The sequence below is a fragment of the Oryctolagus cuniculus genome, chromosome 11 (genome assembly GCF_051225735.1).
Source record: "Oryctolagus cuniculus isolate XC-2025 breed Fujian yellow rabbit chromosome 11, ASM5122573v1, whole genome shotgun sequence".
Taxonomy (NCBI): Eukaryota; Metazoa; Chordata; class Mammalia; order Lagomorpha; family Leporidae; genus Oryctolagus; species Oryctolagus cuniculus.
In genome coordinates this window covers 28,220,465-28,235,854 of record NC_142877.1, presented here as the reverse complement: position 1 = coordinate 28,235,854, position 15,390 = coordinate 28,220,465, and the positions used below count along the sequence as shown (strand labels likewise).

The 15,390-nt window shown below is 56.5% G+C and overlaps 1 protein-coding gene across 2 annotated transcripts; it reads left to right on the top strand.

The window, feature by feature from the left end:
* The first annotated feature begins 373 nt into the window (after window positions 1-373).
* CPXM1 (carboxypeptidase X, M14 family member 1) lies at window positions 374-13,492 on the top strand. 2 transcript variants are annotated; one of them, XM_089308159.1, is made up of 14 exons: window positions 374-1,012; window positions 2,399-2,560; window positions 2,676-2,785; window positions 2,911-3,050; window positions 3,133-3,223; window positions 3,702-3,852; window positions 3,942-4,030; window positions 4,341-4,464; window positions 4,549-4,745; window positions 4,837-5,016; window positions 5,099-5,396; window positions 5,553-5,692; window positions 6,173-6,275; window positions 13,335-13,492. In XM_089308159.1, the coding sequence occupies exons 1-14, from the start codon at window positions 475-477 to the stop codon at window positions 13,370-13,372; spliced, it is 2,361 nt and encodes a 786-aa protein (XP_089164285.1). In that variant the 5' UTR covers window positions 374-474; the 3' UTR covers window positions 13,373-13,492. The 2 variants fall into 2 exon arrangements, with proteins under 2 accessions (XP_089164285.1, XP_002710923.4); XM_002710877.6 differs by lacking the exon at window positions 13,335-13,492 and adding an exon at window positions 6,369-6,743 and having other exon boundaries at window positions 386-1,012.
* Window positions 13,493-15,390: the final 1,898 nt, after the last annotated feature.

The window sequence follows — 15,390 nt, the reverse complement described above, 5'->3', positions numbered from 1 at the left end:
CCGCCGGCTCCCCGAGGGCAGTGAGGGCTGGAGGCCGGCAGCCGGCAGCCATGGGGACAGGGCCCACGGTCAGCCCCGGGCCCTCCACCTCCCGGCCCAGCCCGCTGGGTATGGCTCTGGCTTCGCTCCCCGGGTTATGTAAGCCCGGAACGTGGCAGTCGGGCGAGCAGAGCTGCCGGCGGGAGGCGGGGCTGCGGGTGGGGGGTAGGGGTGGAGGGAACGCTGCCGCCTTTGGTTGCGCCCCCGGGGTTGTCCCTCAGGGCTCCTGGCACACCCGTCCTCCCGCCGCCTCGGTTTCCCCTCCTCACTCGCTGTCCGCTCCGTCCCACCCGTCCCTGGGTGTGCTCCAGCCCTGGACGGATTTCCCTCTTCGGTTGTGGTCCCCCCACCACAGCTTGGCCACCTTGGCCAAGTCAAGGGCCTCTGTGAGCCTGTTTACCCGTCCGATGGGAAGAGTCGTGTACAGCGCCTGGCATGAGCTTGGCACGCGGTGGGTGCCGGCGGCGGGACAGGCATCTCGCACACAGGACGGACAGATGCGAGCGGCTTCGCAGACGGCCAAGGGCAGCGCGCCGGGGGGCAGGCCGGCAGCCCCGACCCAAGAAGGAGCAGCAGGGGCGCCTGGCGGGGAAGGGGGTGTCCTGCGGGCTTGCGCCGGCCTCGGTCACGGCCCCCGGGGTCCGCCCCCTCGCGCTGCCCGGCCCGCCCCCTACTCCCCTATCTGAGGCCGGCCCGCGGGCTGTGGGCGGGCGGAGGCTGCAGGAAGGGGAGGGGGCTGCGCAGCGCCGGCAGGAAGAGGCGACCCACCGCCCGCCGCCCGCCGCCGCCCCGACGCCCGCCATGTGGGGCCTCTTGCTCGCCTTGGCCGCCTGCGCGCCCGCCGTTGGCCTGGGGCTGGGGGCGTCCGGAGCTCCCGGGCTGGGCCTGGCACCGTCTGCGACCACCGAGGCCGCGGGCTCGACCCCTGCCCCGCGGAGCAACCTGACACAGCAACCGACGGACAAGGCCAATGGTGAGCCGCAGAGCCTCAGCCGCCCACTGCCCCGTCCCCTTGGCGCGCCCCCTCCCCAGCGCGTGCGCACGCTCGCTGCCCCCTCCCCAACACACACACACACACACACACATTCTCTCTCTCACACTGTCCCCTCCCCAACACACAGATACACACACCCACTGGCTCCATTCCCTGGTCCAATGTGGCGCCCCCTCCCCAGCACACACACCTTTCTGTCTCTTTCACGGTCTCTCTCTCTGCCCCCTCCCCAACACACACACATACACATACACACACTCAGTGGCCCCATTCCCTGGTCCAACGCAGCTCCTCCTCCCCAGCACACACACCTTTCTCTGTGTCTTTCTCTCTCCCTGTCCCCTCCCCAGTGCGCGCGCGCACACACACACACACACACACACACTCTTACACTCCTACACTCCCTCCAGAGCCCAGAGGCTACTGACTCAGCAGCCCCATCCAGGCCAGACTTAGTCAGCAGTCCCGGGACAGCGGCAGCGGATGCTGCTCTTCCAGCCCCAAATGTCCCCTTTTCACTGATGAAGAAACTGAGGCCAGAGCCGGGAAGAAGGGAGATGGAGGTGCAGAGCAGGGCTGGGTAGGAGAGCGTTGGAGGGCCAGGGCCGTGGTTGGGAGGCTGCCCCTCTCCATGTGGGAGAGGAGGAAGGCAGGCAGTGGCAGCCAGGGCTTCTAGGGAGGCGAGAGCAGCCGGCTCCAGAGGCTCTGGGCAGGAAGAGTGGAAGGGAGAGAGCGGGCACAGAGAGCAGCATGTGCAGAGGCTCAGGGACACCAGACAAGAAAAGGGGCAGCAGTGTGGTCGGGAGCCGCCGGGGGAGCTGGTGGGCAAATGGCAGCTCCTGCTTTATGCAAGACCCTGTGCCCCCCACCCCTGCAAACAATGTCTTGAAGCAGAGCATCTCAGCCCCGGGGGCGGGGGGCAGATGCAGCAGTGGCGATGGCATTGGGGCCTTGGTGCACAGGACCTAGACTGCAGCCAAGGACGTTACAAAAAACAAAACACCCAGAGGTGGTGGGTGGTATGGTGGGGAGGGGACAGCAAGGGTAAAGGCCCGGAGGGGAACAACCATCAGCCACAGAAGTGGAATCGTTCCTGGTGTCTGCATGCAGCTCTCCTTGAGCACAGAGGGTCAGAAGTGACGCTGGCCTGGCACGCAGAAGCGTCAAGGAGGAGGACGAGGAGCCAGGGATGCGGCGGGACGGGCAGCTTGGGGTCGGACTGCCGGCCTCGACTGCCACACGAAGGCCCCCAGAGTGCCGTGCCGGGGGCCTGCTGAGGGCGGCTCGCCTGCCTTCTCGGGCGGGCGGAACTTTCCATCCGGGTTCCAAACGACTCTTGCCTCCGTCCGTGCCTTGCCTCCCCAGGGACCTTAGAACAGCACGTCCGTATTCGAGTCATCAAGAAGAAAAAGGTCGTTGTGAAGAAGCGAAAGAAGCTAACTCGTCCCAGGCGCCCGGTGACGGCCAGGCCTCTGGTGACCACCAGCCCGGCAGGGACCCTCGCCCCTCCTGAGAAACAGGAACCAGGTACTGGCTCTCCAGGTCCTGCCTGGCCCTGCGGTTCCCAGGGCGCTTAGCCACCTGGCTCTGCCCCTCGGGGGCACAGAAGCTGAGTTTCCTATCTGCCCTGGCCCTGGCCCAGGCTGTCCGCCGTTAGGCCTGGAGTCCCTGCGTGTTTCCGACAGCCAGCTTGAGGCATCCAGCAGCCAGTCCTTTGGTCTCGGACCACACCGAGGACGGCTCAACATCCAGGTCAGCAGGCCTGGCTGAGTTGGGTCTCAGGGGTGGGCGAGGAAGCCCTTGGGACCCTCTTCCCTGCCCCCTTCCTATCCTGGAGGCACCCAGCCTGGGCCTGATCGCCGTGCCCTGTGCCACAGTCAGGCCTGGAGGACGGTGACCTGTATGATGGGGCCTGGTGTGCTGAGCAGCAGGACACCGAGCCGTGGCTTCAAGTGGATGCCAGGACCCCCAGCCGTTTCTCAGGCATTGTCACACAGGGCAGGAACTCCGTGTGGAGGTGAGGCAGGAGGTCCCTGATGGACAAGGGAGGGCTGGGAGGCGGGAAGAGTCTCGGAGGCACCAATGATCTCTCCTGCAAGGTATGACTGGGTCACGTCATACAAAGTCCAGTTCAGCAATGACAGTCGCACTTGGTGGGCGAGCAGGAACCGCAGCAATGGGATGGACGCGGTGAGTGGGCTCACGTTGGCTGGGACCCTCTGTGCTGGCAGTTGAGTGCTTGGCTGGGTGGTGGCTCCTCCGAGGACAAGGAAGAGAAGCCCATTTGGGTGTCCCAGGAGAAGGGTGGGGTCGTTGTTGGGATGGGTGGCAGCAGGCAGCCTCAGGAGCCGGGCTGCTTTGGGACACGTCCGCATCCTTTCCAGAGAACTCCAGCGGCCACTTCAGGCCACAGCCTCCTCCTGGAGCGCCCCTCTGGCCGCGGGTGTCTGTGCTGCCTGCGGGGCTGCTCGCCTCCCTGTGTTAGGCTACAATAGGGGTCCTGGCCAGCTCCTGTGTCACGTGGTCTGGTGTCTAATGAGTGTGACCAACCCAGAAAACAGCTGCCTGGGGCTGCCCGTTGGCAGAGTACAGATTCCTAGCCAGATGCACCACAGAGGTTAGACCGTATGCTTGGAGACCTGAGCTTCCTTGGACTTGCTGCCCCCAGGTATTTCCTGCCAATTCAGACCCAGAAACCCCAGTGCTGAACCTCCTGCCAGAGCCCCAGGTGGCACGATACATTCGCCTGCTACCGCAGACCTGGCTCCAGGAAGGCTCACCTTGCCTCCGGGCAGAGATCCTGGCCTGCCCGGTGTCAGGTGAGCAGGCGGGCAAAGGCTGCGTGGGCAGGTGTATCCCTGCAGGGACACCACCCCTCCAAGGTTAACCTGGACTCTCCCTCCACCAGATCCTAACAACCTGCTCCCCGAGGGCCCTGCACTGGGATCCGCCGACCCGCTGGACTTTCGGCATCACAATTACAAGGCCATGAGGAAGGTCAGAGGGGGCTCCTTCGACCCAGGAAGGAGGCCCTGCCTGTCTCCGGCCCCTCCTTCCCGCCAGGGCATAAGCTGCTGGGACTGCTTCCTGCCCTCCCCACTGGCTCCCCTTCCTCTCCTGTTGACCCCTAAGCTCTGCCCCCCAGTACCCTTTCTCTGACTACCCTTACCCTGTCCTGCCTCTTCACCCCTCCCCACACCGTGCAATGGTGTCTCCACGTGTGTGGGCCACCTCGGACATTTCTAAGTCCTTCCATGGCCCCAGAGGGGCGTCTCTGCCTATGGTCACTCCATCCTCCACCCCCCAGCTCATGAAAGAGGTGAACGAGCAGTGCCCCAACATCACGCGCATCTACAGCATCGGAAAGAGCCACCAGGGCTTGAAGCTGTACGTGATGGAAATGTCAGACCAGCCCGGGGAACATGAGCTGGGTACTGGCAGGGGAGGGCTGGGGAGAGGCGGGCGCAGGGCAGGGCCCTGGGTGGAGCCGGCTGTGAGCCCCTGTGTGTCCCCAGGAGAGCCTGAGGTCCGCTACGTGGCCGGCATGCACGGGAATGAGGCCCTGGGGCGGGAGCTGCTGCTGCTGCTCATGCAGTTTCTGTGCCGCGAGTACCTGCGAGGGGACCCCCGCGTGACCCGACTGCTCACCGAGATGCGCATTCACCTGCTGCCCTCCATGAACCCTGATGGCTATGAGACCGCCTACCGCCGGGTAGGCCGTGCGTCTGGCCCGGGGACCGCCCTGCCCACTCTGCTCTGGTGCCCGGAGCCTGCTTGGCTCCAACAAGCCCCTTCCCTGGCAGGGCTCTGAGCTGGTGGGCTGGGCAGAGGGCCGCTGGAACTACCAGGGCATCGACCTCAATCACAACTTCGCTGACCTCAACACACCCCTGTGGGAAGCCGAGGACGATGGGCTGGTGCCCCACACAGTCCCCAACCACCACCTGCCACTGCCCACTTACTACACCCTACCCAATGCCACTGTGAGTGTTTGGGGAGCAGAGGCGGAGGCCGGTGCAGGGGCCCCTGTTGCTCTCCTGGCCCTCCTGACCTGCCCCCGTGCAGGTGGCTCCTGAGACACGGGCAGTGATTGACTGGATGAAGAGGATCCCGTTTGTGCTCAGCGCCAACCTGCACGGGGGTGAGCTGGTGGTGTCCTACCCATTCGACATGACCCGGACCCCGTGGGCTGCCCGCGAACTCACGCCCACGGCAGACGATGCCGTCTTTCGCTGGCTCAGCACCGTCTATGCCGGCACCAACCGGGCCATGCAGGACACCGACCGCCGGCCCTGCCACAGCCAGGACTTCACCCTGCACGGCAACGTCATCAACGGCGCCGACTGGCACACGGTGCCTGGGAGTATGTGCCCGAGGGTGCAGCTGACCCTGCGTCCGTGGCCCTGCCCCTCACACAGTCTGCTCTTCCCACCCTGAAGTCTCCCGCAGGAGGGTGGGATGCCCGTGGGACCCTCGCCCTCCCCAGACCCCCTAGGTTCCAGTGTCTGTGGCCCTGCAGGCATGAATGACTTCAGCTACCTCCACACCAACTGCTTCGAGGTCACGGTGGAGCTGTCCTGTGACAAGTTCCCCCATGAGAACGAGCTGCCGCAGGAGTGGGAGAACAACAAAGAAGCCCTCCTCACCTACCTGGAGCAGGTCGGGTCCGAGTCTCCTGCCCCGGCCTGCCAGGCAGCAGCTCCTGCCAGGGGCTCTTTGGATGTGGCTCCCAGGATGCCATGGGCCACGCTTGGCTTCCAGTGGCCCTGGGAGGGTCAGATTGCCAGCAGGGCAGCGTCAGAATTGGGTGGGGGGCGTGTGTGGCCCCCACGGCGAGATGTTGCTATCAGAGATGATACCAGCCAGGAGTGGCCACTGCCCTGTGCAGAGGCTGCTGTTCCACAGAAGTCTGTACTCCTTGGAATGGCCAAGGGTCCTGGAACCCGGGGGAGCCCGGAGACAGGCCGTCCTGTCACTCCAGGTGTGGGTTAGCAGTCAGGGTGGGATTCACCGGAACTGTTCTCACCTGCGAAGGTGGCAGACTTGCCCCTTCCTCAGGTTGCAGGTGAGCAGAGCCAGGTTAAGTGAGGGAGGTTCTCAGGTGGGAGGGAGGGGATCTGAGGGCCTCTCCCCGCACAGGTGCGCATGGGCATCGCAGGGGTCGTGCGGGACAAGGACACGGAGCTCGGGATCGCCGATGCTGTCATTGCGGTGGATGGGATCAACCACGACGTCACCACGGGTGTGTAGGGGGGAGGCGGGAGGAGTCGGGGGTGAGGCTGGCACACAGGGCTGGGGGTCACTGGGCTCTGACCTTGCCCTTCACTCTCTTCAGCGTGGGGTGGGGATTACTGGCGCCTGCTGACCCCAGGGGACTATATGGTGACTGCCAGTGCCGAGGGCTACCACAAGGTGACACGCAGCTGCCGGGTCACCTTTGAAGAGGGCCCTGTCCCCTGCAATTTCCTGCTCACCAAGACCCCCAAACAGAGACTGCGAGAGCTGCTGGCGGCAGGGGCCAAGCTGCCCCCAGACCTTCGAAGGCGACTGGAGCGGCTGAGGGGCCAGAATTAACACCTCCAGCTAAAGAGCCCAGGGGCCTCGGGCAGGCTGGACCTGTCCAGAACTGAACGGGAAAAGAGGGGAGAAGCAGGGCGGGGCAGATTGGAGGGCGAGGTGCTCAGGCTCATTAAAGCTACCTGGCACCTGAGCTGCTTTTCCTGTTGACTGTGTCCCTGGCTCCGCCCCTGGGGTAGCCTCGTCGCACCTCTCGGTCCTCGTTCTGAGCACTCCTTGCCAGCTCTCAGTTGACTTCCGGCCATGTTGGGTGGAGAGAGGATCCCACCTGAGCTCAGGAACCCCGGGTTTGGCTGAGCCACTCGTTTCTGGCCCTCGGCGGTTGTAGGTGCCGCTACAGAGCTGTGGAACAGTCTGTGAGCAGGCGCCTGCGCAGTGCCCGGCATTCAGGCGGCGAGGCTGCAACGCAGCGGGTGGGAACATTGTGAGAAGTGCGAGGTGGAGGCGGTTGCTCGGTTGCTCGGGAGCATAGACGGGGAATCACACACATGCAGATTAGGGCACTGCCGGTGCATGGGATAGCCAGGGTGGTGATTCCAAAACAGAGCATGGTTCCAAAAGGTCCGGGGGAGGGGGCAGGCAGTTGTGGGGCTAGGACAGGGCCAGCTCCAAGGAAGGAACTAAAAATGACCAGCTGAGAGGGCTTGAGTTTGCTTCATGGGTCATTGTCAGTGTTGAGAAGTGAGACTGAGTAGTCTGCTTCGGATTGAAGGGGGAGTTCTGTGTCAGTCTGCCTTGCCAGGAAAACAACTGTTGTAGGTATTTCTAGCAGAGGGAAATTTGCTTACTCTTTGTTGTAATGAAATGTTTGTTTATTTGAAAGAGTTAGAGACAGAGAGAGAGAGATTGAGATTCATTCTGCTGGTTTACTCCCTAAATGGCCGGGGCTGGGCCAGGCAGAAGCCAGGAGGCTGGAACTACATTTGGGGGGTCTCAAGTGCTTGGGCCATCTCTTACCTTCCTAGGCATATTAACAAGGAGCTGGTTTGAAAGTGGAGCAGCCAGGGGCCGGCACCGTGGTGCAGTAGGTTAATCCTCCGCCTGCGGCACCGGCATCCCGTATGGGCACCGGGTTCTAGTCCCAGTTGCTCCTCTTCCAGTCCAGCTCTCTGCTGTGGCCTGGGAGGGCAGTGGAGGATGGCCCAAGTGCTTGGGCCCCTGCACCCGCATGGGAGACCAGAAAGGGACACCTGGCTCCTGGCTTCGGATCGGCACAGTGCCAACCGTGGCTGCTATTTGGGGAGTGAACCAACGGAGGAAGGACCTTTCTCTCTCTCACTCACTCACTCAGTCACTCTCACTCTCACTGTCTATAACTCTACCTGTCCCAAAAAAAAAAAAAAAAAGGTGGAGCAGTCAGGACTCACTCTGGCACTCCTATGGGATGGTGGTGTTGCAGGCTTAACCTGCTGTGCCACAACCCCAGCCCCTACTTTCTGTTTCTTGAGGTATTTCTCTCCTTCTTTAAGATTTATTTGAAAGGCAGAGTTACGGGGGGAGGGGGGGTGCCGGAAGGAGGAAGAGTGAGAGCAAGCATGAGCGTTTTTCCATCTGCTGGTTCACTCCCCAAGTGGCCGCAATGGCCGGAGCTGTGTCAATCTGAAGCCAGGAGCTTCCTCTGTGTCTCCATGTGGATGCAGGGGCCCAAGCACTTGGGCCATCTTCCACTGCCTTCCCAGGCACATTAGCAGGAAGCTGGATAAAAAATGGAACAGCTGGGATTTGAATGGGCACCCAAATGGGAAGCCGGCACTGCAGGCAGCAGCTTAACCCACTGTACAATGCCATCCCCAAGGTGTCTCAGTCTTGGTGTCATGTTTTCAATTTTAATTACTCTGTTAGTCACCTTCTCATTACTATGAAGAAGTACCTAAGGCAGATTGACTTAGAAAGGAGGAGGCTGATATCTGGTGTAGTGGTTAAGATACTTGTGTGCCGTATTGGAGTGCTTTGGTTCAATACCTGACTCTGGCACCTGACTCCAGCTTCCTGCCATTGCACACCTATTGAGGCGATAGGTGATGGTTCAAGTAACTGGGGCTCTGTCACACATGCAGGAGACCTGGGTTAAGTTCCTGGTTCCAGGTCCTGCCCTGTTGCAACCTCAGCCATTGTGGACATTTAGGGAATGAGCCGGAAGATGGGAGCATTTCTCTCTCTCTCTGTCTCTCTCTTTCTCTCTCTCTTTTTCTCCTTCTTGAACAACAACAGCTGAGCTGCTGCGTGTGATGCCAGTATCCCGTATCAGAGAGTCAGTTGGAATCCCGACTGCTCCACTTCTGATCCAATTCCCAGCTAATGTGCCTGGGACACAGCAGAGGATAGCCAAGGCACTTGAGCTCCTGCTAGCCATGTAGGAGATCAGGGTGGAGTTGGTTCGGCTTTGGCCTGGCCAAGCCCTGCTTGTTGCAGCCATTTGGGGAGTGCACCAGCAAATGGAAGATTCTCTCCCTCCCTCCCTCTCTCTCTCCCCATCTCCCTCTCCCTCTCCTCCCCCTTCCCCCCTCCCCCTCCCCCGTCCCTTTTCCTCTCTCCACCTCTCCCTCTCCCCTTCCCCCCTCTCTCCTTTCTCTGTTGCTCTTTCAAATAAATAAATCATTTTTTAAAAAAAGATTTATTTTATTCATTTGAAAGAGTTACAGAAAGAGGTGCCCATATGGGATGCTGGTGCTGCAGGCTTTAACCCGCTGTGCCGTAACGCCAGGCCCCAAATAAATAAATATTTTTAAAAAGGATTGAAGAACTAAATGTAGAAGATGAAATTATAAAATTCTTGGAAGAAATATAGGTCAAAAGCTTCATGACATTGGATTTGGCAATGATTTCTTTTTCAATATGCCAAAGGCACAAACAACAAGAAAAAAATAGACAAATTAGACAATTTTAAATGAAAATTAAACACTTGAGTGCATCAGGAAACGTCATCATAGGAGCAGGAGGGTGCTAGGGGTTAGGTGTAGGCTGCTCTTCTGAGGCTCCTGTGCTGAGCTTGGTTCTCAGTATGATGCTGTTGAGAGCTGGTGGGCCCTTTAAGGGATGGGGCTGAGTCCAAAGTAATGCGATCATTGGGGTGATACTCAGAAGGGATCATTGTAGTTCTTAGAACCCTAAGTAGTTTCCGTGAGTGAGAGTTATAATAAGAGCAAGTATAACCCTCAAATCGCCGGGGCTTCCTGGCCCTCCATGTGAGCTGTCCACCTCGCACGTGCTGCTGTTACGATGTCACCTATTGTGCTGTGACACCGTCAAGGGGGCCCTCACCAGAGACCCAGCAGGGATGAGGCCACCCGAGGTACCCCGCCTTTGGTGTTCGATTTGTAGTAGCAACAGAGAACTGATTGATACACAAAGCAACACATGGGATGGGAGAAGACATTTGCAAATCACATGTCTAATAAGATTAATAACCAAATATATGGAGAACTCCTGAAACGCAAGGGTAAAAAGCAGGCAACCAATTAAAAAATGGACAAAGGCTTTGAGTAGACATTTTTCAAAAAGGATATACACATGGACATGGACGACAGGTGTGTGAAAATGCTCAATGTCCCCAGTCATTAGGGAAGTGCAAATCAAAACCACAGTGAAGTACTATCTCACACCCATTAGGATGGCTGCTACCAGAAAACACAATAACAAGTGTGGACAAAAATGCTTAAAATTGGAAACTTGTGCAAATGAATATAAAGTAGTGCAGTCACTTGGAAAACAGTATGACAGTTCTACAAGAAATTAAGCGCAAAAGTAATGCATGATCCAGGAATTTCACTTCTGGACCCATACCCCAAATAATTGAAAGCAGAGTCTTTCAGACAATTTTTAAATGTATTTCATTTCATTTGAAAGAGAGACAAAGGGCAGCGGAGGGAGGGAGGAGAAGAGAGAGAGAGAGATCGTCCATCTTCTGGTTCCCTCCCTAAATGCCCACGATAGCCTGGGCTGGGTCAGGCTGAGGCCAGGAGTCAGATCTCAATCCAGGTCTCCCGTGTAGTCGACAGAGACCCAAGCATTGAGTCCTCTGAGGCTGCCTCCTGGGGTGCACATTAGCAGGAAGCTGGAATCAGAAGCAGGTTGCCAGGACTTGAACCAAGCACTCTGGTACGGGATGTGGGCATCCCAAGCAGCATCTTAACTGCCGCACCAAACACCCATCCCGGAAGCAGAGTCTTCCCGAGATCCGGGTACACTCCTGTTCATAACAGCAGCATCCACAGTAGCCAAGCGCCAAGAGCAGCCCCGCTGCCCGCTGACATGACTGGTGAGAAAACATGCGGTAGTATAAAATGAGGTAGTGTTCACCCATGAAGAGGAAGGGAATGCTGACACGTGCTGCACCTTGGATGAACCTGGAAGACATTGTGCAAAGTGACAGTAGCCAATCACAAGAAGACAGACGCTGTAGGCTTCCACTTCTATGCGGCTTCTAGAATAGTCAAATGACAGAAGGCGGAGTGGTGGTTCCCGGGGTGGGGAGGGGGGAGGGGGGGTGTTGCTGTGGATGATGATTTTGTGTTGTCTCCCCCACCCCACTTAGCTACCCAGAGGCAGGGAAAGGGTCCAGAACAGCATGGGCCGGTGCTCAGACTCTGCCCCTCCCTTCTTCTCTCCCTCCCCCAGCTGTTTCTTTGGATTTTCATGAAATGTTTTTAAAAGATTTATTTATTTTTTTTTACTTGAGAATCAGAGTTACACAGAGAGAGGAGAGGTAGAGAGAGAGAGAGAGAGAGAGGTCTTCCATCTGATGGTTCAATCCCCAATTGGCTGCAATGGCCAGAACTGCACCAATCCAAAGCCAGGAGCCCCGTGGGTGCAGGGGCCCAAGGACTTGGGTCATCTTCTACTGCTTTCCCAGGCCATAGCAGAGAGCTGGATCGGAAATGGAGTAGCCAGGACTAGAACTGGCGCCCATATGGGATGCTGGCACTTCAGGCCAGGGCGTTAACCTGCTGCGCCACAGCACCAGCCCCTGGATTTTCATGACTTATACATTGCAAATGCATGAGCTGTATATCTGTGAGTTTTATCTCAAAGCTATTACAAAAAGTCTGAATTGATGGGTATACATGTATACAAACATAGCTTGTCTGACAGTAATAGCACAAAGGGCTACAGAGAGAACGGAGCTCATATGTTACTAAGTTAAGCTGGTCCCAATCCAAACTGGTTGTGAAAAGTTAAGATGTTGGGGTGGGCAAGCAGTGCAGCTGTTAAAACGCTGCATGGAGTGCCACCACGCAACTTGCAGGTCCAGGGAGTTCTGCCTCCACTTCCTATCCAGCTGCCTGCTAACGTGCACCCTGGGGGGCAGCAGGTGATGGCTCAAGTACTTGAATCCCTGCCACCCACATGGGAGACCTGGATTGAATCTGGGCTGCTGGCACAGCCTTGATTACTGGGGCATTGGAATAGTGAATGAGTGAATGGAAGATCTCTGTTTCTGTCTCTCTACCTTTCAAATAAAATGAAAAAACAACAACAACAAAAAAAAACAATTAAAATGCTTTTTTAACCCCTACGGCAACCACTAAGAAAATAACTCAAAAATTTAGTAAAATAAAAGGAGAATCGAAATGGTAAAATAGAAAATATTTAATATAAAAAGGCAGCAATGGAGGAAGAATAAAAGTACTTAAAAATTAGCAAAATGGCAGATGTAAACCTTATCTGATCAGTTTAAATGTAACTACTCATGCAACACAGATGACAAAGCATTTAAAAAAAATGGGGTCCGCGGCTCACTAGGCTAATCCTCCGCCTAGCGGCGCCGGCACACCGGGTTCTAGTCCCGGTCGGGGTGCCGGATCCTGTCCCGGTTGCCCCTCTTCCAGGCCAGCTCTCTGCTGTGGCCAGGGAGTGCAGTGGAGGATGGCCCAGGTGCTTGGGCCCTGCACCCCATGGGAGACCAGGAAAAGCACCTGGCTCCTGGCTCCTGCCATCGGATCAGCGCGGTGCGCCGGCCGCAGCGCGCCGGCCACGGCGGCCATTGGAGGGTGAACCAATGGCAAAGGAAGACCTTTCTCTCTGTCTCTCTCTCTCTCACTGTCCACTCTGCCTGTCAAAAAAATAAAAAAAAAAATGGGGTGTGTGTTTAGGTTAGTGGTTAAGATTCTGGGCAGGGGGCCAGCGCTGTGGCACAGGGGGTTAAAGCCCTGGCCGGAAGCACTGGCATCCCATATGGGTGCCGGTTCAAGTCCCAGTTTCTCCTCTTCAAATCCAGCTCTCTGCTATGGGAAAGCAGTAGAGGATGGCCCAAGTGCTTGAGCCCCTGCACCCCCATGGGAGACCCAGAAGAAGCTCCTGGCTTTGGATCGGCGCAGCTCTGGCCATTGTGGCCATCTGGGGAGTGAACCAGCGGATGGAAGACCTCTTTCTCTGTCTCTACCTCTCACTGTAACTCTGTCTTTCAAATAATAAATATTAAAAAAAAAAAAGATGCTGGGCTAAGATGCCCACATTCCCCATTGAAATGCCTAATCCCCAGCTCTGGCTCCTCACTCCAGCTTCCTATATATATAATTTTTTAAGATTTTATTTATTTGAGAGGTAGAGTTACAGACAGTGAGAGGGAGAGACAGAAAGGTCTTCCATCCACTGTTCTTTCCCCAAATGCTGCAACAGCTGGAGCTGTGCTGATCCAAAGCCAGGAGCCAGGAGCTTCCTGCAGGTCTCCTACGTGGGTACAGGGGCCCAAGGATTTGAGCCATCTTTTTTACTGCTTTCCCAGGCCACAGCAGAGAGCTGGATTGGAAGAGGAGCAACTGAGACTCAAACTGGTGCCAATATGGGATGCCGACACTGCAGGCTGGGCTTTAACCTGCTGCACCACAGCGCCAGCACCCTCAAGCTTCCTACTAACATTGACCCTGGAAGGCAGTGGTAATGGCTCAAGTAACTGGGTTCTTGCCACCCCTGTGAGAAACCTGGACTGAGCTCCTGGCTCCTGGCTTTGGCGTTGGCCCAGCCGAGGCTGTTGTGGGCATTGGGGAGGTGAACCAGGGGATGGGAGTGTTCGGGCATGCACCCCTCTCCTGCCTTCCACACTCCCCCACCTCTGCTGTCTCTCTGCTTCTCAAATAAGTAAAATTTAAAAATTATAAGTATAAATAATTAAAAGATAAATTTATTTTAAAATGATTAAACTATCTGCTATTTAACAAAAATACACCTTAGGTACAAAGACACAAGTAGGTGGAAGGTAGGATGGAAAAGATAACACCATGTGGCCGGCGCTGCAGCTCACTAGGCTAATCCTCCACCTAGCGGCACTGGCACACCAGGTTCTAGTCCCGGTTGGGGCGCCGGATTCTGTCCCGGTTGCCCCTCTTCCAGGCCAGCTCTCTGCTGTGGCCTGGGAAGGCAGTGGAGGATGGCCCAAGTGCTTGGGCCCTGCACCCCATGGGAGACCAGGAGAAGCACCTGGCTCCTGCCTTTGGATCAATGCAGTGCGCCGGCCACAGCGCGCCAGCCGTGGCGGCCATTGGAGGGTGAACCATACGGCAAAAAGGAAGACCTTTCTCTCTGTCTCTCTCTCTCTCTCACTATCCACTCTGCCTGTCAAAAAAAAAAAAAAAAAAAAAAAGAAGTTTTCCAGAATGGCTGTACTGTTTTGAATTAGGAGCAGTTCTATTGCTCTGCATCCTCACCAGCACAGGATAGTAACAGTATTTTTATTTTAGTTATCAAAATAGGGAGACAATGATTTCTGTTTTTTCACTTACATTTCTTTTTTTAAAGATCTATCTATCTATCTGAAAGGCAGAGTTACAGACAGAGGGAGAGACAGAGAGGTCTTCCATCTACTGGTTCACTCCCCATAGCTGCAACAGCCTGAGCTGAGCTGATCTGAAGCCAGGAGCCAGGTACTTCTTCCTGGTCTCCCAAGTAGGTGCAGGGGCCCAAGGACTTGGGCCATCTTTACTGCTTTCCCGAGCCATAGCAGAGAGCCGGATTGGAAGTGGAGCAGCTGGGACTCGAATGGGCGCCCATACGGGATGCTGACTCCACGGGCGGAAGCTTAGCCCACTACGCCACAGTGCCGGGCCCCCATTTGCATTTCTCTTAATGGCTAATTATGTTGAACATCTTTTCATATACTTATTATCATTCATGTATGTTTCTGGTGAAGTCTTTTCAAACCCTATAACTATAATAACTATTATTTAACTTTCTACTTTAAAAATAACTGTTGGGATGGTCATTTGTCCAGTTAGGATGCCAGTTAGGACATCGGAGTGCCTGGGTTCAATGCCCAGCTCCAGCTCCTGACTCCAGATTACTGCTGAAACAGACCCTGGGAGGCACCGTCGGTGGTTCCAGCCGTCCAAATCGGAGACATGAACTGAGTTCTCAGCTCCTGGACCTTGTGGGCCTTTGAGGAATGGGCCAGCTAACAGGGTCTCTCTCCCTTCCTCTCCCTCTTCCCCTCTCTCTCTCCCTCCCTCCCTCCCTCCCTGCCTCCCTCTCCCTCTCCCTCTCCCTCCCTCCCTCCCTCCCTCTCTCTCTCTCTCTCTTTCAAATAGACTTAGAAGAACTAAAAAAAGATTTATAGCTCCCTGCAGCAGAAGTGGGTGTGGCCACAAGTCTGTTGGTTCAAGAGGGTTGTCCAGATGTGCTTGCAATGTCACAGAACAGCCAAACAAAAGGCCTTTATTTTTATGGCTGAGGGTCTTGACTAAAAAGAAAACAAAACAGTTGCAGCCTCGCAGGAAGTTGCCAGCAGAGCACAGAGAGATGCCTGTGTGCTTCCTCCTGTGGTGGTGACTTAGGCTGGAGTACAACGT

What these genes read in the sequence shown, in the direction of transcription:
- CPXM1 (XM_002710877.6), top strand. Translation starts at nt 475, where the DNA reads ATGAGCTTGGCACGCGGTGGGTGCCGGCGGCGGGACAGGCATCTCGCA. An exon ending in GGCAGGAACTCCGTGTGGAG is followed by an intron (nt 3,051 to 3,132) that starts GTGAGGCAGGAG and finishes CTCTCCTGCAAG; the next exon opens with GTATGACTGGGTCACGTCAT. An exon ending in CAACCACGACGTCACCACGG is followed by an intron (nt 6,276 to 6,368) that starts GTGTGTAGGGGG and finishes CACTCTCTTCAG; the next exon opens with CGTGGGGTGGGGATTACTGG.